This window comes from Oncorhynchus nerka, linkage group LG20 (assembly GCF_034236695.1).
Source record: "Oncorhynchus nerka isolate Pitt River linkage group LG20, Oner_Uvic_2.0, whole genome shotgun sequence".
In the NCBI taxonomy this organism is placed as follows: Eukaryota; Metazoa; Chordata; class Actinopteri; order Salmoniformes; family Salmonidae; genus Oncorhynchus; species Oncorhynchus nerka.
Genome location: NC_088415.1, coordinates 60458916 through 60479041, shown reverse-complemented (window position 1 = coordinate 60479041; position 20126 = coordinate 60458916). Strand labels below are relative to the sequence as shown.

At 43.3% G+C, this 20126-nt stretch overlaps 1 protein-coding gene across 1 annotated transcript; it reads right to left on the bottom strand.

Annotated features, from left to right (window-relative positions):
- Positions 1–2340: 2340 nt before the first annotated feature.
- On the bottom strand, positions 2341–5740 carry LOC115101751 (transcription factor MafB-like). The gene is made up of 2 exons (XM_029621214.1): positions 4148–5740; positions 2341–4024 (listed from the first exon to the last, which is right to left on the bottom strand). The coding sequence occupies exons 1-2, from the start codon at positions 5365–5367 to the stop codon at positions 3997–3999; spliced, it is 1248 nt and encodes a 415-aa protein (XP_029477074.1). The 5' UTR covers positions 5368–5740; the 3' UTR covers positions 2341–3996.
- Between the last annotated feature and the right edge of the window lie 14386 nt (positions 5741–20126).

Sequence of the window (20126 nt, the reverse complement as noted above, 5' to 3'; positions counted from 1 at the left end):
TTCTCTCATACTCACTGAGAATGTAAACTAGACTGAGATTCCCTGGGCTCTGATTGGTGGATTCCACGTCTGGCGGTTTTGAATGCGCAGACATGGGCCAGGAAATGTTCCGACACCAGAAACTCTGAACCCAGACCCAGATCAACACATACTCTTTTCTCCTCCTACTCTGCCATCGCGGTACAGGATAAAGGAATTGAGTTATGTCTTAAATGATAGTGCCACATGTCCCCAGTCCATCTACAAAAATTCGAGGATAGATATACTGTACAGTTGAAGTCGGAAGTTTACATACACCTTGGCCAAATTCCTGACATTTAATCCTTGTAAACATGCCTTGTTTTAGGTCAGTTAGGATCACCACTTTATTTTAAGAATATGAAATATCAGAATAATAGGAGAGAGAATTATTTATTTCAGCTTTTATTTCTTTAATCACATTGCCAGTGGGTCAGAAGTGTACATGCACTCAATTAGCATTTGGTAGCATTGCCTTTAAATTGATTAACTTGGGTCAAACGTTTCAGGTAGCGTTCCACAAGCTTCCCACAATAAGTTTGGGGAATTTTGGCCCATTCCTCCAGACAGAGCTGGTGGAACTGAGTCAGGTTTGTAGGCCTCCTTGCACGCACACACTTTTTCAGTTCTGCCCACAAATTTTCTACATGCTTGAGGTCAGATCTTTGTGATGGCCACTCCAATACCTTGACTTTGGAAGCATGCTTGGGGCCACCGTCCATTTGGGAAGACCCATTTGAGACCAAGCTTTATCTTCCTGACTGATGTCTTGAGATGTTGGGGCGGCAGGTAGCCTAGTGGTTAGAGTGTTGGACTGGAAGGTTGCAAGATCGAATCCCCGAGCTGACAAGGTAAAAATCTGTCGTTCTGCCCCTGAACAAGGCAGTTGACCCACTGTTCCTAGGCTGTCATTGAAAATAAGAATGTGTTCTTGGTCTAATACCAGGCTTTCCACCATGCAACGTGTGTTTAAATCAGGAGGCGACCATAAAATTAACAAAAGGCCTGCGGCCAGTGACAGCAGAATGCACAGACTTTTAAAGTAGGCTATGACCATACTGGTCCTACTACATTCATTTTGCCTCTGTAACATGTGCACCTTGTGTCACTAATAATAGCCAACCGCCTACTTCACTAAGAAATTAGACTAGTCTGTGTTTCCGAGAGGGTGATCATGAGGCATTCTAGACATTTGGCATAGGCATACACCTTTAGGCTACAAGTCATAAACGCGATGTTATGACCTCAAACCGACAGTCTCGATAAAAGTGCCATCACCTAAACCACATTAACCGTAAGGTTAAATCTGTGCAAAGCATAGTTCTTTAATATTGAGCATCAAAGTTGTCACATCCCATTTCTCAGAAATGTTTTGTAGTGAATTCTTCTTTCATAACCCAATAACTCCTCACCTTAAAGGTACTTAAAGTGCACAGTTAAAATCCTGAGACATTTGTAAATTCCTTTTTTTAGGCTGTGCGATCACATGAACCTCATGGCTCTGAAATGTCAATCATGGGTTCAGCTATAAGGTTCTGACACTTTGAATTAGACATTTCCCGTTTTTATGAATGCTGAGCTATTTGAATACATAAATGATAGAATGTCACTATTTTACCAAGATCGAGTCAGAACACATCACATACATTACGAATTATACAACAAACAAAGATTTGACAATCATTTACAATAAGATTTCTGACAGTTCTTGTTTTACTTGAATGCCATTATTGCTGGCTGGACTAGCCTAGACTATACTTGGAAGTTGGCAATGACATGTGTTCTGATTGGTCCGTTTGTATTTGTTCAGGATTGTGATTGGATTGCAGGTAGAAACGTATAGACCAAGTTCAAGTGTGTTTATGCATATAGAACTTTCGAGTTTTTCATTTTTTTCTCTTAAAATGTACTTTTTCAAAAATCAAACTTCAGACATATGAAGAACGGTCAACTATATGTGACAAACTCATTTTTGACAAAACATGTCAGATAGAACCTTAGTCCCAAGATCTCATATTTATGATCAGTTTAGGCCACGACTGATGTTGACGCTGTGACAGGAATTGGGCTGTTTTACTGATGGAAAGATGTTCCATGAAAACTGTAGGTCTTCCCAATAACACACCTTTCTGAACTGTAAATGTGTAGCTCTATGTTGGTGTATAATATCGGATTGTGCCTGTAGTCTAACGCAACAGAGATGACGCATTCCCTCAAGTTACACCATGTTACCTAAACAAACCTGCAATTAGTTTGTTGACGTAAATCAGAGAGTGAGAGAATTAGGGGAGTGAGTAGAATAAACAGTCTGAGAAAGGTAAATGCCATTTCAATTACTTTAATAAGCAAAATAGGAAACCATTTCTTCCAAAAACAAAAATAAGACGAAACAGAAACCAGCCTGAATGGAACTACAACAGTTCAAATGTAATATTTTTTATATAAACCGGATTGAAAATTAATCCTCATCATCATCGCAAAATACATGAAATGAAAAACAAAACGAGAACCCGCTGCTGCAGTTTCAATTGGATTTCAACACAGTTGAATCAGTAACAAACCAAGAGATTGTTAAAAGACTTCTCCACAACAGGTTTTAAATGCAAGCACCATGCTTATTCAATATGATCGGACAGTTTGTTCATTTTAATCATTTAAATTACAACTTTAACTATGCATCTGGCCAGCAGAACCAGAGTCACCAAATAATAATAATAAAATAGACGAAAAGATAATGTCATATAACATACACAACAGTTTTCATTTTGAGATTTTGCACAACCTGAATCCCTTTTTTTTTTACTGACTGGCAGAATATTTTTGGGGAAAACATAGCATTAATACATTTCAACGTCGTATTCCCGAAACGCATGCGCAATCAAAATACTTGTTAATTGTATATAAAACCCCTCATTTGGTCAACATTATTAAGCATGTTTATTAATAAAAAAATTGAAAAGTACAAAATATGTCTATAGCAGGCCTATATGACTGTTAACACGACGCAGCTGCACCCAATAAAATACTTTAATCGAGTTTCAATTAAATCTCCTGCTACATTTGTTCGTCACATTACATTCACATTAGGGTTAGGCAATAGTTAACAGAACGGGATTTCTGGTTAAGAAAAAACTCTTCTGACTACAGCACCACATTGAAATGAAATAACATGTGACAGTATTTTTCTACTGTAGCCTATATGCATCCGAGGAGAGAGACTAACAAACAGTTACGGTGCTTAAATGTTGTGCGCAAAGTACTCACTCATCTGATATTATAGCGAGGCGTTTGTTTTTACAGTTTCGCACAATACATCACATTGTGTCACATGGTTATTATTAAGCTTGCATCTATATTGTCTTTATTATTATAATAGAATACTCCATAATCATAGAATGTATTTTAAGGGCGACTGCACAAAACTCAAAATGAAAACTTAAAAACAAGCCAGTATCCATAAAGTGCACTTAATATACAGTTTGTTATCTTTAAATGCAACTGCAAAATGGCCATATCTCCGAAACAATACCCACAGAATGAAACTCAAACATAAACATGAAAAGAAAACTCAAAGAAAGAAAAGTTAAAACCCGCCTCTTCAATCATGGTGTGCAGTGTTGCGTTGCGTAATATTTGCAAGGCTACAGAACACCATGATATTGCACAGGCAACCCTGCTGTACTGTCCCCATTCCATCCATCTAAACAACGCTATGGAGAAGCGCAGATCAACAACATGCTCTTATTAAGTAGTACAAAATATAAATTATTACCGTACATGTCCAGCATGCAGGATTAATATTTTTATGAGATTTTTGTTTCAATATATATTCGAAAATAACCAAACAGGCAACCAATGATATGCCGCATACAATGTCCCCCTTTGCGGGATAAGTAGACAGAATTCAAGATTGCATAATGTGGATTCTTGTTTTACAATTCTCTTTTCTTTTTTCAGGCCCAGTGTCAAATGTGAGTCTCAACTCTGCGTTGTTTGTTGTGTAGACCTATATGAATATAGTTGCTGTCATTAGTATAGTCAATGTGACGGAGTATTTGATTATTATTGATTGGTCATCAGCAACAGTTGGTGGTAGGGGAGAGTCAATAGAGCTATAATAACAACTCACATGAAAAACTCTGGAGGTGATGGATTGTCCCTTGTGGACCCAGCCTCCCGGATCCTGTTATTCGTTCCCGTTCCCGTCAGTTTCTCGCACTTTAGTTTGTAGGCGTCCCTCTCGCGCGCCAGCCGATTGATCTCCGCCTTGAGTGCCCCCACCTGGTTTATCAGATGAGTCTTCTCGTTCTCCAGGACGTGTTTCTGCTGCACCCGCTTGAAGCGGCAGGACTGTGCGTAGCCCCTGTTTTTTAGGGTCCGCCTCTTCTGCTTGAGATGGATGACCTCGTCCTTGGTGAACACCCGCAGGTGCCTGTTCAGCTCCCTCACAGACATGGACACCAGCTGGTCGTCAGAGAATCGGTCCTCTACATTGCCTGAGCCTTGTTGCCCCTGGTGGTCGTGTTGGTGGTGGTGGAGGGCTTGGTGGGAGTCTGGGGAGACGGGGGACGGGCTGTCTGGGTCATGGCTGTGGTGGTGGTGCTGGGTATGTGGGTGGCTGTGCCCCGCCTGGTGTCCAGGCAGTTCATCTGGGTGGTGCGGAATGCCTCCCCCATAGGGATGGTAATGCTGTTGGGGTTGGTCATGGGGGTTGTGGTGGTGAGGCCCTCTGTAGCCATCGAAGCTGCTCTGCTGCTGGACATGCGGGGTCGGGGCGTGGCTATGGGTCGTGGCTCCAATCAGGGCCTCCACTGCGTCCTCCGGGGTCAGACTCAGCGTCTGTGGGTCGATCTGCTGGTGGTACCCACTGTTGGGCATCCAGCAGAGCTCCTCCAGATGGTTATTCTGCTCTCTGGGGCTGAAGCTGGGTGAGGAAGGCACCGAGCTGCATGGTGTGCTGATGGGGGTGGAGGACACAGAGCCCTGGGGCTGAAGCCGAGTACACTGGCGCACCCCGGCACGTCCCAGCCCGGTCAGACCTTCCTTCTTCACGTCAAACTTCATTAGGTCAAAGTCGTTGACGTATTCCAGAGCCAGAGGGCTGTTGGGGAGCTCTGGGACCATGCTCAGCTCTGCGCTCATGGTGCTGCCACGACTTTTCTTCAGATTGGCGAAGGTGTTTGCCAGCGTCGCAAAAACACACTTCTTAATAATAAGCGTCTGTTCTCCACTCTCTTGTCTCATGCAGTAGCTTTTCCTCCAATGCTGCAGACTTGTGTGCTGTTGCATGCAACTCCATTCGGAGAGGTAAAAAAGTAGAAATCGAAAAAAAAAGCGGAAAAAAAACATTGACTAGGGCACTGCAAACGACATAGGAATTTACTTCATGTCACCTACTGCTGCTAACTGGCTCTGATCTGGTCAACAGACGAGAAGTGGAGATAGAAATACTGTCGTCTCAGTGCATAGACTAAACCGTCAGTCCTTTCAGCAGAAACCAACTTAAAACAATTAACTAAAAATACAATATAATACCGAGTTGTCGTTGACCCAGGCTCCTGTCCTGGTCAACTTTGTAGATATAAGGTATAGTCCTTGTTTTTCACTAGGAAAATAAAAATAAGATAAGACTAGTGCGTCTGGTTTTTGGTTGGAGAAGTAGCCCTTTAGCTCTGCACGCAGAGATCTGAGCTCTCCTTCCTGACACACTCACTCTCGAGTATCCAACAGTCTGCGCTGACTGCCAGCACTTTATCCTTATAGCGCGCCGTGACGTCACACTTAAAGGCAGGCACCCTTGCCTGCATGTCTCCAATGGGAGCGGCTTATTCTCCGGATTAGAATAACTGAGAGGATGGAGAGAGGTAGGAGGAGAACGGAAGAGAGGAGGGGGAGCGCTGTCAATTCAATTCAAGGGCTTTATTGGCATTGGAAACGTATGTTAACGTTGCCAATGCAAGTGATGTAGATAATTAAACAATCAAAATTAACAGTAAACATTACACTCATAGTAGTTCCAAAATAATAAAGTCAATTAAAATGTCATTATGTCTATATACAGTTTGTATGTGCAAATAGTTAAGGTACAAAAGGAAAATAAGTAAACATAAATATGGGTTGTATTTAAAATGGTGTTTGTTCTTCACTGGTTGCCCTTTTCTTGTGGCAACAGGTCACAAATCTTGGTGCTGTGATGCACACTTGTGGTATTTCACCCAGTAGATATGGGAGTTAATCAAAGAAGTGTTTGTTTTCGAATTCTTGTGGATTTGTGGATTTGTGTAATCTGAGGGAAATATGTCTCTAATATGGTCATACATTTGGCAGGAGGTTAGGAAGTGCAGCTCAGTTTACAACTCATTTTGTGGGCAGTGTGCACATAACCTGTCTTCTCTTCAGAGCCAGGTCTGCCTACGGCAGCCTTTCTCAATCACAAGGCTATCCTCACTGAGTCTGTACATAGTCAAAGCTTTCCTTAAATTTAGGTCAGTCACAGTGGTCAGGTATTCTGCCACTGTGTACTCTCTGTTTAGGGCTCTCTCTGACAGCTACAGACAGTCAAATCAGCTGACTGACTCCCCCAAACAAACACGGGAGGAGTGGTAAGTGAGAAAGAAGAGCTGAATGCTTTCACATAGTGGAACCACTGGCATTGAATCGTTTAACAACCTGCGTTTAATGCATAATTCCCCCTCTTCCACAGAAATGATCTCCCAGTTTACACGGAGTGAACAGAGAGAACCAAGTTATCCACACACAGTGTCTTCAGAAAGTTTTCCGACCCCTTGACTTCTTGCACATTTTGTTAGGTTACAGACTTATTCTAAAATTGATTGAAATATAATTTTTGTTCCTCGTCAATCTACACACAATACCCGATATTGACAAAGCAAAAACATGATTTTAGACATTTTTACTAATTTATTAAATATAAAACCTAAATATCACATGTACATAGAGTACCAGTCAAAACTTTGGAAACACCTACTCATTCAAGAGTTTCTCTTTATATGTCATATTTTCTACATTGTAGAATAATAGTGAAGATGTCAAAGCTATGAAATAACACATGTGGAATCATGTAGTAACCAAAAAAGTGTTAAACAAATCCAAATATATTTCATATTTGATATACTTCAAAGTAACCACCCTTTGCCTTGATGACAGCTTTGCACACTCTTGGCATTCTCTGAACCAGCTTCATGGGACAGTCAACTGGAATGCATTTCAATTAACAGGTGTGCCTTGTTAAAAGCTAATTTCTGGAATTTCTTTCCTTCTTAACCTCTTCAACCTATGGGGGCGCTGTGTCATTATTGGATAAAAAGACGTGCCCGTTTTAAGCGCAATATTTTGTCACGAAAAGATGCTCGACTATGCATGGAATTGACAGCCTTGGAATGACAAAACTCTGACGTCTCCAAAACGGCAAAGATATTATCTGTGAGTGCCCCAGAACTAATGCAACAGGCGAAACCAAGATGAAGTTTCATACAGGAAATGCCCCAGATTCTGAAGGCGCTGTGTTCCAATGTCTCCTTATATGGCTGAGAATGCGCCAGGAATGAGCCTGCGGTTTCTGTCTATTCCCCGAGGTGTCTGCAGCATTGTGACGTGTTTGTAGGCATATCATTGGAAGATTGACCATAAGAGACTACATTTACCTGGTGTCCCGCCCGGTGTCCTGTGTGCGTAATCTGTAGGTCCATGCGCGTTCCATTTCTTCAGAAGAGAAAGTAAACTACCACAATGAATTTTATCGTCGATAGATATGTGAAAAACACCTTGAGGATTGATTCTAAACATCGGTTTGCCATGTTTCTGTCGATATTATGGAGTTAATTTGGAAAAAAGTTTGCGTTTTAATGACTTTTTTTTTTTTTTTTCCTTACCCAAACGTGATGAACAAAACGGAGCGATTAGTCGACACAAATAATATTTTTTGTAAAAAACGGAACATTTGCTATCTAACAGAGTCTCCTCATTGAAAACATCTGAAGTTCTTCAAAGGTAAATGATTTTATTTGAATTATTTTCTGGTTTTTGTGGAAAATGTTGCATACTGAAATAGAGGCATAATCCTATGCTAGGATATCAATACTGTTACACAAATGCTTGTTTTGCAATGGTTGAGAAGCACATTTAGAAAATCTGAGATGACTGTGTTGTTAACAAAAGGCTAAGCTTGAGAGCAAATAGATTAATTTCATTTCATTTGCGATTTTCATGAATAGTTAACGTTGCGTTATGGTAATGAGCTTGAGGCTGTAGTCACGATACCGGATCCGGGATGGCTCGACGCAAGAAGTTAATGTGTTTGAGCCAAACAGTTGTGTTGTGACAAGGTAGGGGTGGTATACAGAAGACAGCCCTAATTGGTAAAAGACCAAGTCTATATTATGGCAAGAACAGCTCAAATAAGCAAAGAGACATGATGGTCAGTCAATATGGAAAAATTCAAGAAATTTGAACATTTCTTCAAGTGTAGTCGCAAGCGCTATGATGAAACTGGCTTTCATGAGGAGCGCCACAGGAAAGGAAGACGCAGAGTTACCTTTGCTGCAGAGGATAAGTTCATTAAAGTTACCAGCCTCAGAAATTGCAGCCCAAATAAATCCTTCACATAGTTAAAGTTATAGACACATCTCTACATAACTGTTCAGAGGTGAATGAGTGAATTAGGCCTTCATGATTGCTGAAACAACAAAAAAACTACCAAAGGACATCAATAAGAAGAATAATAATCTATTACCTCCATAATCACCCGACCTCAACCAAATTGAGATGGTTTGGAATGAGTTGGACCGCAGAGTGAAGGGAAAGCAGCCAACAAGTGTTCAGCATATGTGAGAACTCCACCAAGACTGTTGGTAAAGCAATCCTTGTGAAGCTGGTTGAGAGAATGCCAAGAGTGTGCAAAGCTCTCATTTGTTTAACCCTTTTTTGGTTACTACATGATTCCATATGAGTTATTTCATAGTTTTGATGTCTTTACTATTATTCTACAATGTAGAAAACAGTACAAATAAAGAAAAACACTTGAATGAGTATGTGTTCAAACCTTTTACTGGTACTGTAAGTATTCAGACCCTTTACTCAGTAAAGGTTTGTTGAAAAACCTTATGCAGTGATTACAATCTTGAGTCTTCTTGGGTATGACGCTTCAAGCTTGGCACACCTGTATTTGGGGAGTTTCTCCCATTATTCTCTGCAGATCCTATCAAGCTCTGTCGGGTTGGATGGGGAGCGTCACTGCACAGCTATTTTCATGGCTCTTCAGAGAGTTCTATCGAGTTCAAGTCCGGGCTCTGGCTGGGCAACTCAAGGACATTCAGAGACTTGTCATGAAGCCACTCCTGCTTTGTCTTGGCTATGTGCTTAGGGTTGTTGTCCTGTTGGAAGGTGAACCTTTGCCCCAGTCTGAGGTCCTGAGTGCTCTGGAGCAGGTTTTAATCAAGGATCTCTCTGTGCTTTGCTCCGTTTTCTTTCCCTCAAGCCTGACTAGTCTCCCAATCCCTGCCGCTGAAAAACATCCCCACAGCATGGTACTGCCACCACCATGGTTCACTGTAGGCATGGTGCCAGGTTTCCTCTAGAAGGGACACATGGCATTCAGGCCAAATAGTTAAATCTTGGTTTCATCAGACCAGATAATCGTGTTTCTTGTGTTCTGAGAGTCTTTAGGTGCTTTTTGGCAAACTCCAAGTGGGCTGTCATGTGCCTTTTACTGAGGAGTGGCTTCCGTCTGGCCACTCTACCATAAAGGCCTGATTGGTGGAGTGCTGCAGAGATGGTTGTCCTTCTGGAAGGTTCTCCCATTTCCACCGAGGAACTCTAGAGCTCTGTCAGACTGACCATCGGGTTCTTGATCACCTCCCTGACCAAGGCGTTTCTCTCCCGATTGCTCAGTTTGGCCGGCGGCCGGCTATAGGAAGCGTCTTGGTGGTTCCAAACTTCTTCCATTGAAGGAGGCCACTGTGTGTGGACCTTCAATGCTGCAGATATTATTTGGTACCCTTCCCCAGATCAGTGCTTCGACACAGATGATGTTGATGTTTTCTTTTAAACTGCTGCTACTCACTGTTTATTATCCATGCATAGTCACTTTAACCCCACCTACATAGACAAATGACCTCGACTTACCTGTACTCCCCACATTGACTCGGGACCTGTACCCCCTGTATATAGCCTCATTATTGTTATTTTGTTACTTTTTATATTATTTTAGACTTTAGTTTATTTAGTGAATCTTTTCTTAACTCTCTTTTCTTAAAACTGCATTGTTGGTTAAGGGCTTGTAAGTAAGCATTTCAAGGTAAGTTCTGTTGTATGTGGTGCATGTGACAATTTGATTTGTTTTATGTGTGTTTTCCCAACACACATACGCAGGCCACGTAAATTCAATATATCGAGAACAAGCTCCCGGATTTAGAGACACACTGAGAAAAGGTTGTGTTGTTATACGAAAGAGTACAAGTAGCCTACACTCTGACATCGTGCCAATGGTAATATCAGCATGTTCGAGCGAGAGACAGAACGCTCTTTCTTGGCTCGAATATTGTGCAGTGCATTGTGAAGCGTCAATGGTGACTACGGTGAAAAGAGGCTCAAAACCTCCGCTCCGTGGTCCTAATTGACTCTGCAGAGACCTCGCGAAGAAATATTGTTTTTCGTTCAATCATAAGCTAATTGTATCATTAAATTGATTAGGCTACCAGTTTCTCTTTTAGGTATTGATTTTGTTGATACATAACACATTACTCGATACTATTGCGTATAGCCTATTTCTTATTTGTGGTAACATAAAGTAGAATGAAGTTAAACAACCAAATTAAATATTCTCAGGAAAAACGAATAGTTATGGTACAGTACCACTAAAGACTACGTTTTGGAATTTAACATTTAATTGTGGGTCTTTGCATGTTGTTTGCATTGCGATTAATTGCCTGAAGATGTTATAAGAGATATGTCTTGATATCCTGCTTGTAAATGAGTCAATTTGAAGAATTCATTCTATTATCAATTCGTTTCCACCTCATATACAAGCCTGATCTCATGCCTCAGGCTCGGCCAAGAGTTATCGATTAAGCTGGGATGGATGGGGACGTTGCGCCGCGTGCAAACATCATACAATAACTGTAACGGTTTTCTAATGGTGAAGGAGAGTCGGACCAAACTGCAGCGTGTAGATTTCGATCCATGTTTAATAAAACAACGTAACACGAATCAAAACACAAACTCAACAAAACAATAAACGTAATGAAAACCGAAACAGCCTGGTGCAAACTAACACAGACTCAGGCCATCAAGACACTAAGGACAATCACCCACAATACAACCAAAGAATATGGCTGCCTAAATATGGTTCCCAATCAGAGACAACGATAAACACCTGCCTCTGATTGAGAACCACTTCAGACAGCCATAGACTCTCCTAGAACACCCCACTAAGCTACAATCCCACTAAGCTACACACCACATACAAAAACCCATGTCACACCCTGGCCTGACCAAAACATGAAGAAAAACACAAAATACTTCGACCAGGGCGTGACAGAACCCCCCCCCCCTAAGGTGCGGACTCCCGAACGCACCTCAAAACAACAGGGAGGGTCCGGGTGGGCGTCTGTCCATGGTGGCGCCTCCGGCGCGGGACGCGGACCCCACTCAAACACTGTCTTAGTCCCTCTTCCTCGCGTCCCTGGATAGTCCACCCTCGCCGCCGACCATGGCCTAGTAGTCCTCACCCAGAACCCCACTGGACTGAGGAGCAGATCGGGACTGAAGGACAGCTCGGGACTGAGGGGAAGCTCGGGAGTGAGAGGAAGCTCGAGAGTGAGAGAAAGCTCGAGAGTGAAAGAAAGCTCAGGAGAGTGAGAGAAAGCTCAGGAGAGTGAGAGAAAGCTCAGGAGTGAGAGAAAGCTCAGGAGTGAGAAGAAGCTCAGGCAGGTTGATGGATCTACCAGATCCTGGCTGGCTGGTGGTTCCCGGCAGATCCTGTCTGACTGGCAGATCCTGGCTGACTGGAGGATCCTGGCTGACTGGCGGATCCTGGCGGATCTGGCAGATCCTGGCTGACTAGCTGATCTGGCAGATCCTGGCTGACTGGCACTTCTGGCGGATCCTGGCAGACTGGCGGATCTAACTGATCCTGGCTGACTGGCAGATCCTGGCCGACTGGCAGATGGCAGATCCTGGCCGACTGGCAGATCCTGGCCGACTGGCAGATCCTGGCCGACTGGCACACTGGCGGATCCTGGCACACTGGCGGATCCTGGCACACTGGCGGATCCTGGCACACTGGCGGATCCTGGCGGATCTAACTGATCCTGGCAGACTGGCGGATCCTGGCCGACTGGCAGATCCTGGCAGACTGGCACTTCTGGCGGATCCTGGCCGACTGGCACTTCTGGCGGATCCTGGCTGACTGGTGGATCCTGGCTGACTGGTGGATCCTGGCTGACTGGCAGATCCTGGCAGACTGGCGGATCCTGGCAGACTGGCGGATCCTGGCAGACTGGCGGATCTTGGCAGACTGGCGGATCTAACTGATCCTGGCCGACTGGCAGATCCTGGCCGACTGGCAGATCCTGTCCGTCTGGCAGATCCTGTCCGACTGGCAGATCTGGTGGCGCTGGGCAGACTGGCGGCACTGGTGGCGCTGGGCAGACTGGCGGCGCTGGGCAGACGGGTGGCTCAGACGGTGCTGGGCAGACGGGTAGCTCAGACGGCGCTGGGCAGACTGGCGGCACTGGCGGCGCTGGGCAGACTGGCGGCGCTGGGCAGACTGGCGGCACTGGCGGCGCTGGGCAGACTGGCGGCACTGGCGGCGCTGGGCAGACTGGCGGCGCTGGGCAGACTGGCGGCGCTGGGCAGACGGGTAGCTCAGGCGGCGCTGGGCAGACGGGTAGCTCAGGCGGCGCTGGGCAGACGGGTAGCTCAGGCGGCGCTGGGCAGACTGGCGGCACTGGCGGTACTGAACCGAGGACACGCACAGGAAGCCTGGTGCGGGGAGCTGCTACCGGAGGGCTGGGGTGTGGAGGTGGTACTGGATAGACCGGACCCTGCAGGCGCACTGGAGCTCTTGAGCACCGAGCCTGCCCAACCTTACCTGGTTGAATACTCTCGGTCGCCCTGCCAGTGCGGCGAGGTGGAATAGCCCGCACTGGGCTATGCAGGCGAACCGGAGACACCGAGCGCAAGGCTGGTGCCATGTAAGCCGGCCCAAGGAGACGCACTGGGGACCAGATGCGTAGAGCCGGCTTCATGGCATTTGGCTCGAGGCTCAATCTAGCCCGGCGGATACGCGGAGCTGGAATATACCGCACCGGGCTATGCACCCGCACTGGGGACACCGTGCGCACCACTGCATAACACGGTGCCTGCCCGGTCTCTCTAGCCCCCCGGAAACCACAGGAAGTTAGCGTAGGTCTCCTACCTAGCGTAGCCATACTCCCTGTGAGCCTCCTCCCAAGAAATTTTTGGGGCTGACTCTCAGGCTTCCTTGCCAACCGTGTTCCCTCATATCGCCGGCTCCTCTCTTCGGCTGCCTCTGCTCTCCTCGCTGCCTCCACCTGTTCCCATGGAAGGCGATCCCTTCCCGCCAGGATCTCCTCCCATGTGTAGCAACCCTTGCCATCCAATATATCGTCCCATGTCCAATCCTCATTGCGCCGCTGTTGCTGCCTTTGTTGCTTCTCCTGTGGCTCCTGCCTGTTGACACGCTGCTTGGTCCGGTTGTGGTGGGTGATTCTGTAACGGTTTTCTAATGGTGAAGGAGAGTCGGACCAAACTGCAGCGTGTAGATTTCGATCCATGTTTAATAAAACAACGTAACACGAATCAAAACACAAACTCAACAAAACAATAAACGTAATGAAAACCGAAACAGCCTGGTGCAAACTAACACAGACTCAGGCCATCAAGACACTAAGGACAATCACCCACAATACAACCAAAGAATATGGCTGCCTAAATATGGTTCCCAATCAGAGACAACGATAAACACCTGCCTCTGATTGAGAACCACTTCAGACAGCCATAGACTCTCCTAGAACACCCCACTAAGCTACAATCCCACTAAGCTACACACCACATACAAAAACCCATGTCACACCCTGGCCTGACCAAAACATGAAGAAAAACACAAAATACTTCGACCAGGGCGTGACAATTTACATTTACATTTAAGTCATTTAGCAGACGCTCTTATCCAGAGCGACTTACAAATTGGATAACTGATAGTTTATATACTTCACTCAATACAACTCTGCCTTTCTTCACGATGTATCAAGACACAAGGACATATGTAATCTCAATCTTTTCCACAGCTATCTGTTAGATTATTATTATTATTCAGTCCATATTCGGCTAGTTTTTATATAAAAAAGACTATATATGTTCACTTTGTCTGGTTTTAAAATGTCCCAAAAATCAAATAAACTTAAGACTTGAGTAGCAGCGAAAAGGGAAAGAATGTGGTCTCACATTGTCAGTGGTATTACCCTATTTTATAAAGTATTTTGAGTTGTTAGTCTGCATACCTAAAGCTGATGGACAGCAATTGTAATGGTCTTCTTCCTCTGACAGGAGTAGTAGGAAGGATCGGAGGACCAATGCGCTGCTGTGGTAAGTGTTCATGATACTTTTAATAGAACACAGAAAAATACAAAATAACAAAGTGAAATAACAAAAACTGAAACAGTTCCGTGTGGAACACACAGACACAGAAAATAATCACCCACAAATCAAGGGTGAAAACAGGCTGCCTAAGTATGGTTCTCAATCAGGGACAACGATTGACAGCTGCCTCTGATTGAGAACCATACCAGGCCAAACACAGAAAAACCAACTCATAGAAAAACAAACATAGACAACCCACCCAACTCACGCCCTGACCATACTAAAACAAAGACATAACAAAAGAACTAAGGTCAGAACGTTTTAATTGACCTATTATGATACATCTATTCTACTTTCTGACAGAAGCGAGATTTCAAACCCCCCCAAAACAAATACATTAAATATATTATTGTAGGCCTTAAGTGTAGCCTAATTGTATTATCATTATTAATAATAATAATAAATGTTGTTACTACGAGGCTATTCAGTGGCGATTTTAGCATGTACATCTTGGTGGGGCAAAAAAATAAATAGTGGGATGCATGCCTGCAAAGCCACTACACAACATAACACTAAAAATACATTAATTGCACTATAACACAGTCCCAACATCTTACCACTGCTACACCTGGCTATCAGCGGAGCCTTGTCTGGCAGTGAAACAGTTCACTCAGCCTCATTTACTGCCTTTAAAAAAACATAGCTGATATAGCTGACATGCAAACATCCTGAAGCTAAACAAATGTGGTTTCTAATGACAATTGAGATGTACAAACTATGGCATAATGGGATGACAAGCGCATAAGAGGAAATCCGTAATTTCGATTAAGACATTAATGAGCGAGCTAGGACGGATTTAGTCAATATAACTAACTATTTGCTTAGCACTTTTGAAATGTACAGTGACAGAATTCAGAACATGGTTTCACCCTGTACATAAAGTCAGAACCCTAGAATAAATAAAGGGGGCATATAAGCAGAATGAAAGCTCTTACAATATTCAATGATTACTTTTATCTAAATCAGGTTATAGGCTACATGTGCACACCCGAGTCAGAACAGTAGGTCAAAATTAAGAGTGGGAAATAGACCAAATTATTAGGGTGAGGCACATGGGCTACTAACATCTTGAGTTGAGTTGAGTTGAGTTTATTTTAATTTTTACAGGGACAGTGCACATTAATCAACGTTTCAGTAAAAGTGCCGGTTTTAGCCAGCCGGCTAATTTTCAACCGCAGTCCCTGGGCAGGTTATTAAAAACAATTACAATATATACAATAGCAACATAGAGCAAGCAAGACATAGCAACATAGGACAAGCAAGACGTAGCATACAGACAGAGCAACATAAAACAAAAAGCAGCAAGACAAAATTCATAAAAGCAACAAAGTGTTTCCACATTAACTCTTACTACACAACATACACTTAGTATTATTTTCTTAGCTACAGTATGCATATATCCCTGGCATATTACATCATTTATGCAGCAGCATACAATACTTTTTGGACTCACCTTGTTGTGCTGTGCTCACTTGAACATGAAGGTGGAGCCCGCCAATCCTTCATCGGCAAATTTTGTCATCAAAGTCTGGCATTCTCTGGATTTATGGTCCTTTCAAAAGAACTGGGAACTTGGAAAAAACAAGGTCGAATCATGATTCCAAATTGGATTACCATTCAAAACGTATTTTCCCAGTCGGAGCTTGTTTATTCCCAACTTCCCAGTTGGAATTAACAGTTGTTTTGAGCGCGGCACAAATCATGCTTCAATGACAGCATGGCCAATGTTGAATGTTTATCATGTTAAATTTGGAAAAGAGCCCCTTCATCCCAGATTTGGGACAACACAGCCACTGTCACTGATTCCTTCCAAACTATTAATTGCTCAATTTGCGATTTCCAACTTGTTGTGTAATGTTTAAGTACAATGGCCGATTAGAACCGATACGTTTTATCTATAATTACCCTTCATTATTTATTTTCATAAGACAAGGATTAGAAAGGATTTGCCAGTAGATTGGAGTCTTGATTCATGATGATGACTGCTAGTTAAGATTTTGAAAGTCTGATTTTCACATGATCAGTCCAGTCAAAGCTACTGTACATATAACATGATTTGACATCATTTTATCTGTGACCAATAAACTTGAGCCTTCATGGATGGGCACTTCTAATGTAACTCTATGGCAGACCCCAAGGGGCTAGAATTTTCTATGTCAACCCTTTTGATTTGGCGGTGAAGTAGTGTCCCCATGAGTGACAAAACACTGAGCCAATCACGGCAAAAAGCTCCTTATTTTCTGCTGGTTTGCCCGACCACCATAGAAAGCACTGAGCTAGACTAAAACACCTGCATTTTGGAGCTGCCTTAATCAAAAAAACAAAATAGAGACCATGGTTGTATGCAGATTTATTAACTCAATTATATATACAGTTGAAAATACTTATTTTCCACCATAATTTGCAAATAAATTCATTAAAAATCCTACAATGTGATTTTCTGGATTTGTTTTCCCTCATTTTGTCTGTCATAGTTGAAGTGAACCTATAATGAAAATTACAGGCCTCTCTCATCTTTTTAACTGGGAGAACTTGCACAATTGGTGGCTGACTAAATACTTGTTTGCCCCACGGTGTATATATATATTGAGATCATGTGACAGATCATGTGACACTTAGATTGCACACAGGTGGACTTTATTTAACTAATGTGACTTCTGAAAGTAATTGGTTGCACCAGATCTTATTTAGGGTCTTCATAGCAATGCCAAAGTGTAGGCATTAACTCTGAAATCTTAAAACCTGTTTGGGATAGGGGGCAGCATTTTCACATTTGGATGAAAAGCATGACCAGAGTAAACTGCTAATATATGCATATTATTAGTAGATTTGGATAGAAAACACTCTAAAAGTTTCTAAAACTGTTTGAATGATATCTTTGAGTAAAACAGAACTAATATGGCATATGAAAACCTGAGAAAAATCCAACCAGGAAGTGGGAAATCTAAGGTTTGTAGTTTTTCAACTCTTGGCCTATCAAATACACAGTGTCTATGGGGTCCGATTGCAATTCATAAGGCTTCCACTAGACGTCAACAGTCTTTAGAACCTTGTTTGATGCTTCTCCTGTGAAGGAGGGGGGAATGAGGGCCATTTGAGTCAGTGGTCTGGCAGACTGCCACGAGCTGGTGACGCGTGTTCACGTGAGAGTTAGCTTGAGTTCCATTGCATTTCTGAAGACAAATGACTTCTCTGGTTGGAACATTATTGAAGATTTATGTTAAAAACATACTAAAGATTGATTCTATACTTTGTTTGACATGTTTCTACGGACTGTAACGGAACTTTTTGACTTTTCGTCTGCTCCTAGTGATCACGCGTCATGAATTTGAATTACTGGGCTGAACGTGCTAACAAAGAGGAGGTATTTGGACATAAAGATGAACTTTATCGAACAAATCAAACATTTATTGTGGAACTGGGATTCCAGGGAGTGCATTCTGATGAAGATCATCAAAGGTAAGTGAATATTTATAATGCTATTTCTGACTTCTGTTGACTCCAACATGGCGGATATCTGTTTGGCTTGATTTGTTGTCTGAGCGCCGTACTCAGATTATTGCATGGTTTGCTTTTTCGGTAAAGTTTTTTTGAAATCTGACACAGCGGTTGCATTAAGGAGAAATATATGTTTAATTCTGTGATTAACAGTTGTATCTTTTATCAATGTTTATTCTGTAAATTGATGTGGCTCTCTGCAAAATCACCTGATGTTTTGGAAGCATAACATTACTGAACGTAACGCGCCAATGTAAACTGAGATTTTTGGATATAAATATGCACTTTATCGAACAAAACATACATGTATTGTGTAACATGATTTCCTATCAGTGTCATCTGATGAAGATCATCAAAGGTTAGCGTTTAATTTGATCTATATTGTGACTCCTCTCTTTGGCTGGAAAAATGGCTGTGTGTGTTTTTGTGACTTGGCTCTGACCTAACATAATCATATGTTGTGCTTTCACTTTAAAGCCTTTTTGAAATCGGACACGATGTACCCATCCTTTCAGCTGCTCCCATACAGCCCGTCCACAGTTATCATGTAGAGGAAAGTGTGTCCTTTCAGCTGCCCCCATACAGCCCGTCCACAGTTATCATGTAGAGGAAAGAGGGTCCTTTCAGCTGCTCCCTTACAGCCCGTCCACAGTTATCATGTAGAGGAAAGAGGGTCCTTTCACCTGTGAAGTCTGTGAAGTGATGTATCCCTGGATGCTGAGTTGGAGTAACCTGACACATCCTCTAACTCCAGAGGACACATATGACTGGGTTCAGTTGGCCACTGGATAATAGTACTGTATTGTCTAGCAGTAGCCTGTGTGTTAGCTTTAACAAACACTCCAGTTATAAGACTTTGGCAGAGTGACTAGCTGTTACACAGAAGGAGAGAGACATTTCTGGCCAAGTTTCAGACGAGGCTGTGGTATTACGGAGTGAGGTTAGAAACCACCTCCATCTCTACTCACAGACACCAGCAACTGGTCTGTCTACAGCTCTGCCAACAACAAGTACACTTATCTTACACCTTACGTATGCTCAAGAGAACACTATCCATTATTTTTTCCCAAATGTTGTCAGTGGGTGCGTTCATGAATGTGTGTGCATTCATGCGTGCGTTTGTGTACGCCTATGACTGTATTAGAATAGTTCTCAATGGGAAAGGTGCAGATGGGAAGGGCTAATTTGCAAGAGGTGGGGGAGATAGTGTGTGTGTGTGTACTGTATGTGTCAGAATGTGTGTTGAGGAAGGGAATGTTACCCAGCCGGCGTGGATGGTGATAAATTGGCCAGGGAGAACGGCTATGCAGATCCAACTCATCAAGATTGATGTTCTGCCATAAGTGCAATTAAAATGGGGACTGTATTAAAAAGCTCACCTGATAACATCGCCTGATTACATTGCATTTCCCCTGCGCTTTCTCCCACCCAGGTCCAGCCAACAACACACACAATGTTATGAATCTACCCCTCTGGTTCTATCTGATATACTGATCTGGGCCTCACTTCCCTTTCCTTCCTGTTTGGCCCTGTCTGGGGGTATCATCAGATGGGGCCACAGTGTCTCCTGACCCCTCCAGTCTCAGCCTCCAGTATTTATGCTGCAGTAGTTTATGTGTCGGCCGGCTAGGGTCAGTTTGTTATATCTGGAGTACTTCTCCTGTCTTATCTGGTGTCCTGTGTGAATTTAAGTATGCTCTCTCTAATTCTCTCTTTCTCTCTTTCTCTCTTTCTTTCTCTCTCTTGGAGGACCTGAGGACCATGCCTCAGGACTACCTGGCATGATGACTCCTTGCTGTCACCAGTCCATCTGGCCGTGCTGCTGCTCCAGTTTCAACTGTTCTGCCTGCGGCTATGGAATCCTGACCTGTTCACCGGACGTGCTACCTGTCCCAGACCTATTATTTGACCATGCTGGTCATTTCTGA

Coding starts and splice junctions, on each gene's coding strand:
- LOC115101751 (XM_029621214.1), bottom strand. CDS start 5,367: ATGTTTTTTTTCCGCTTTTTTTTTCGATTTCTACTTTTTTACCTCTCC. Junction 4,025..4,147: donor TCACCTCCAGAGTTTTTCAT/GTGAGTTGTTAT, acceptor ATATTCATATAG/GTCTACACAACAAACAACGC.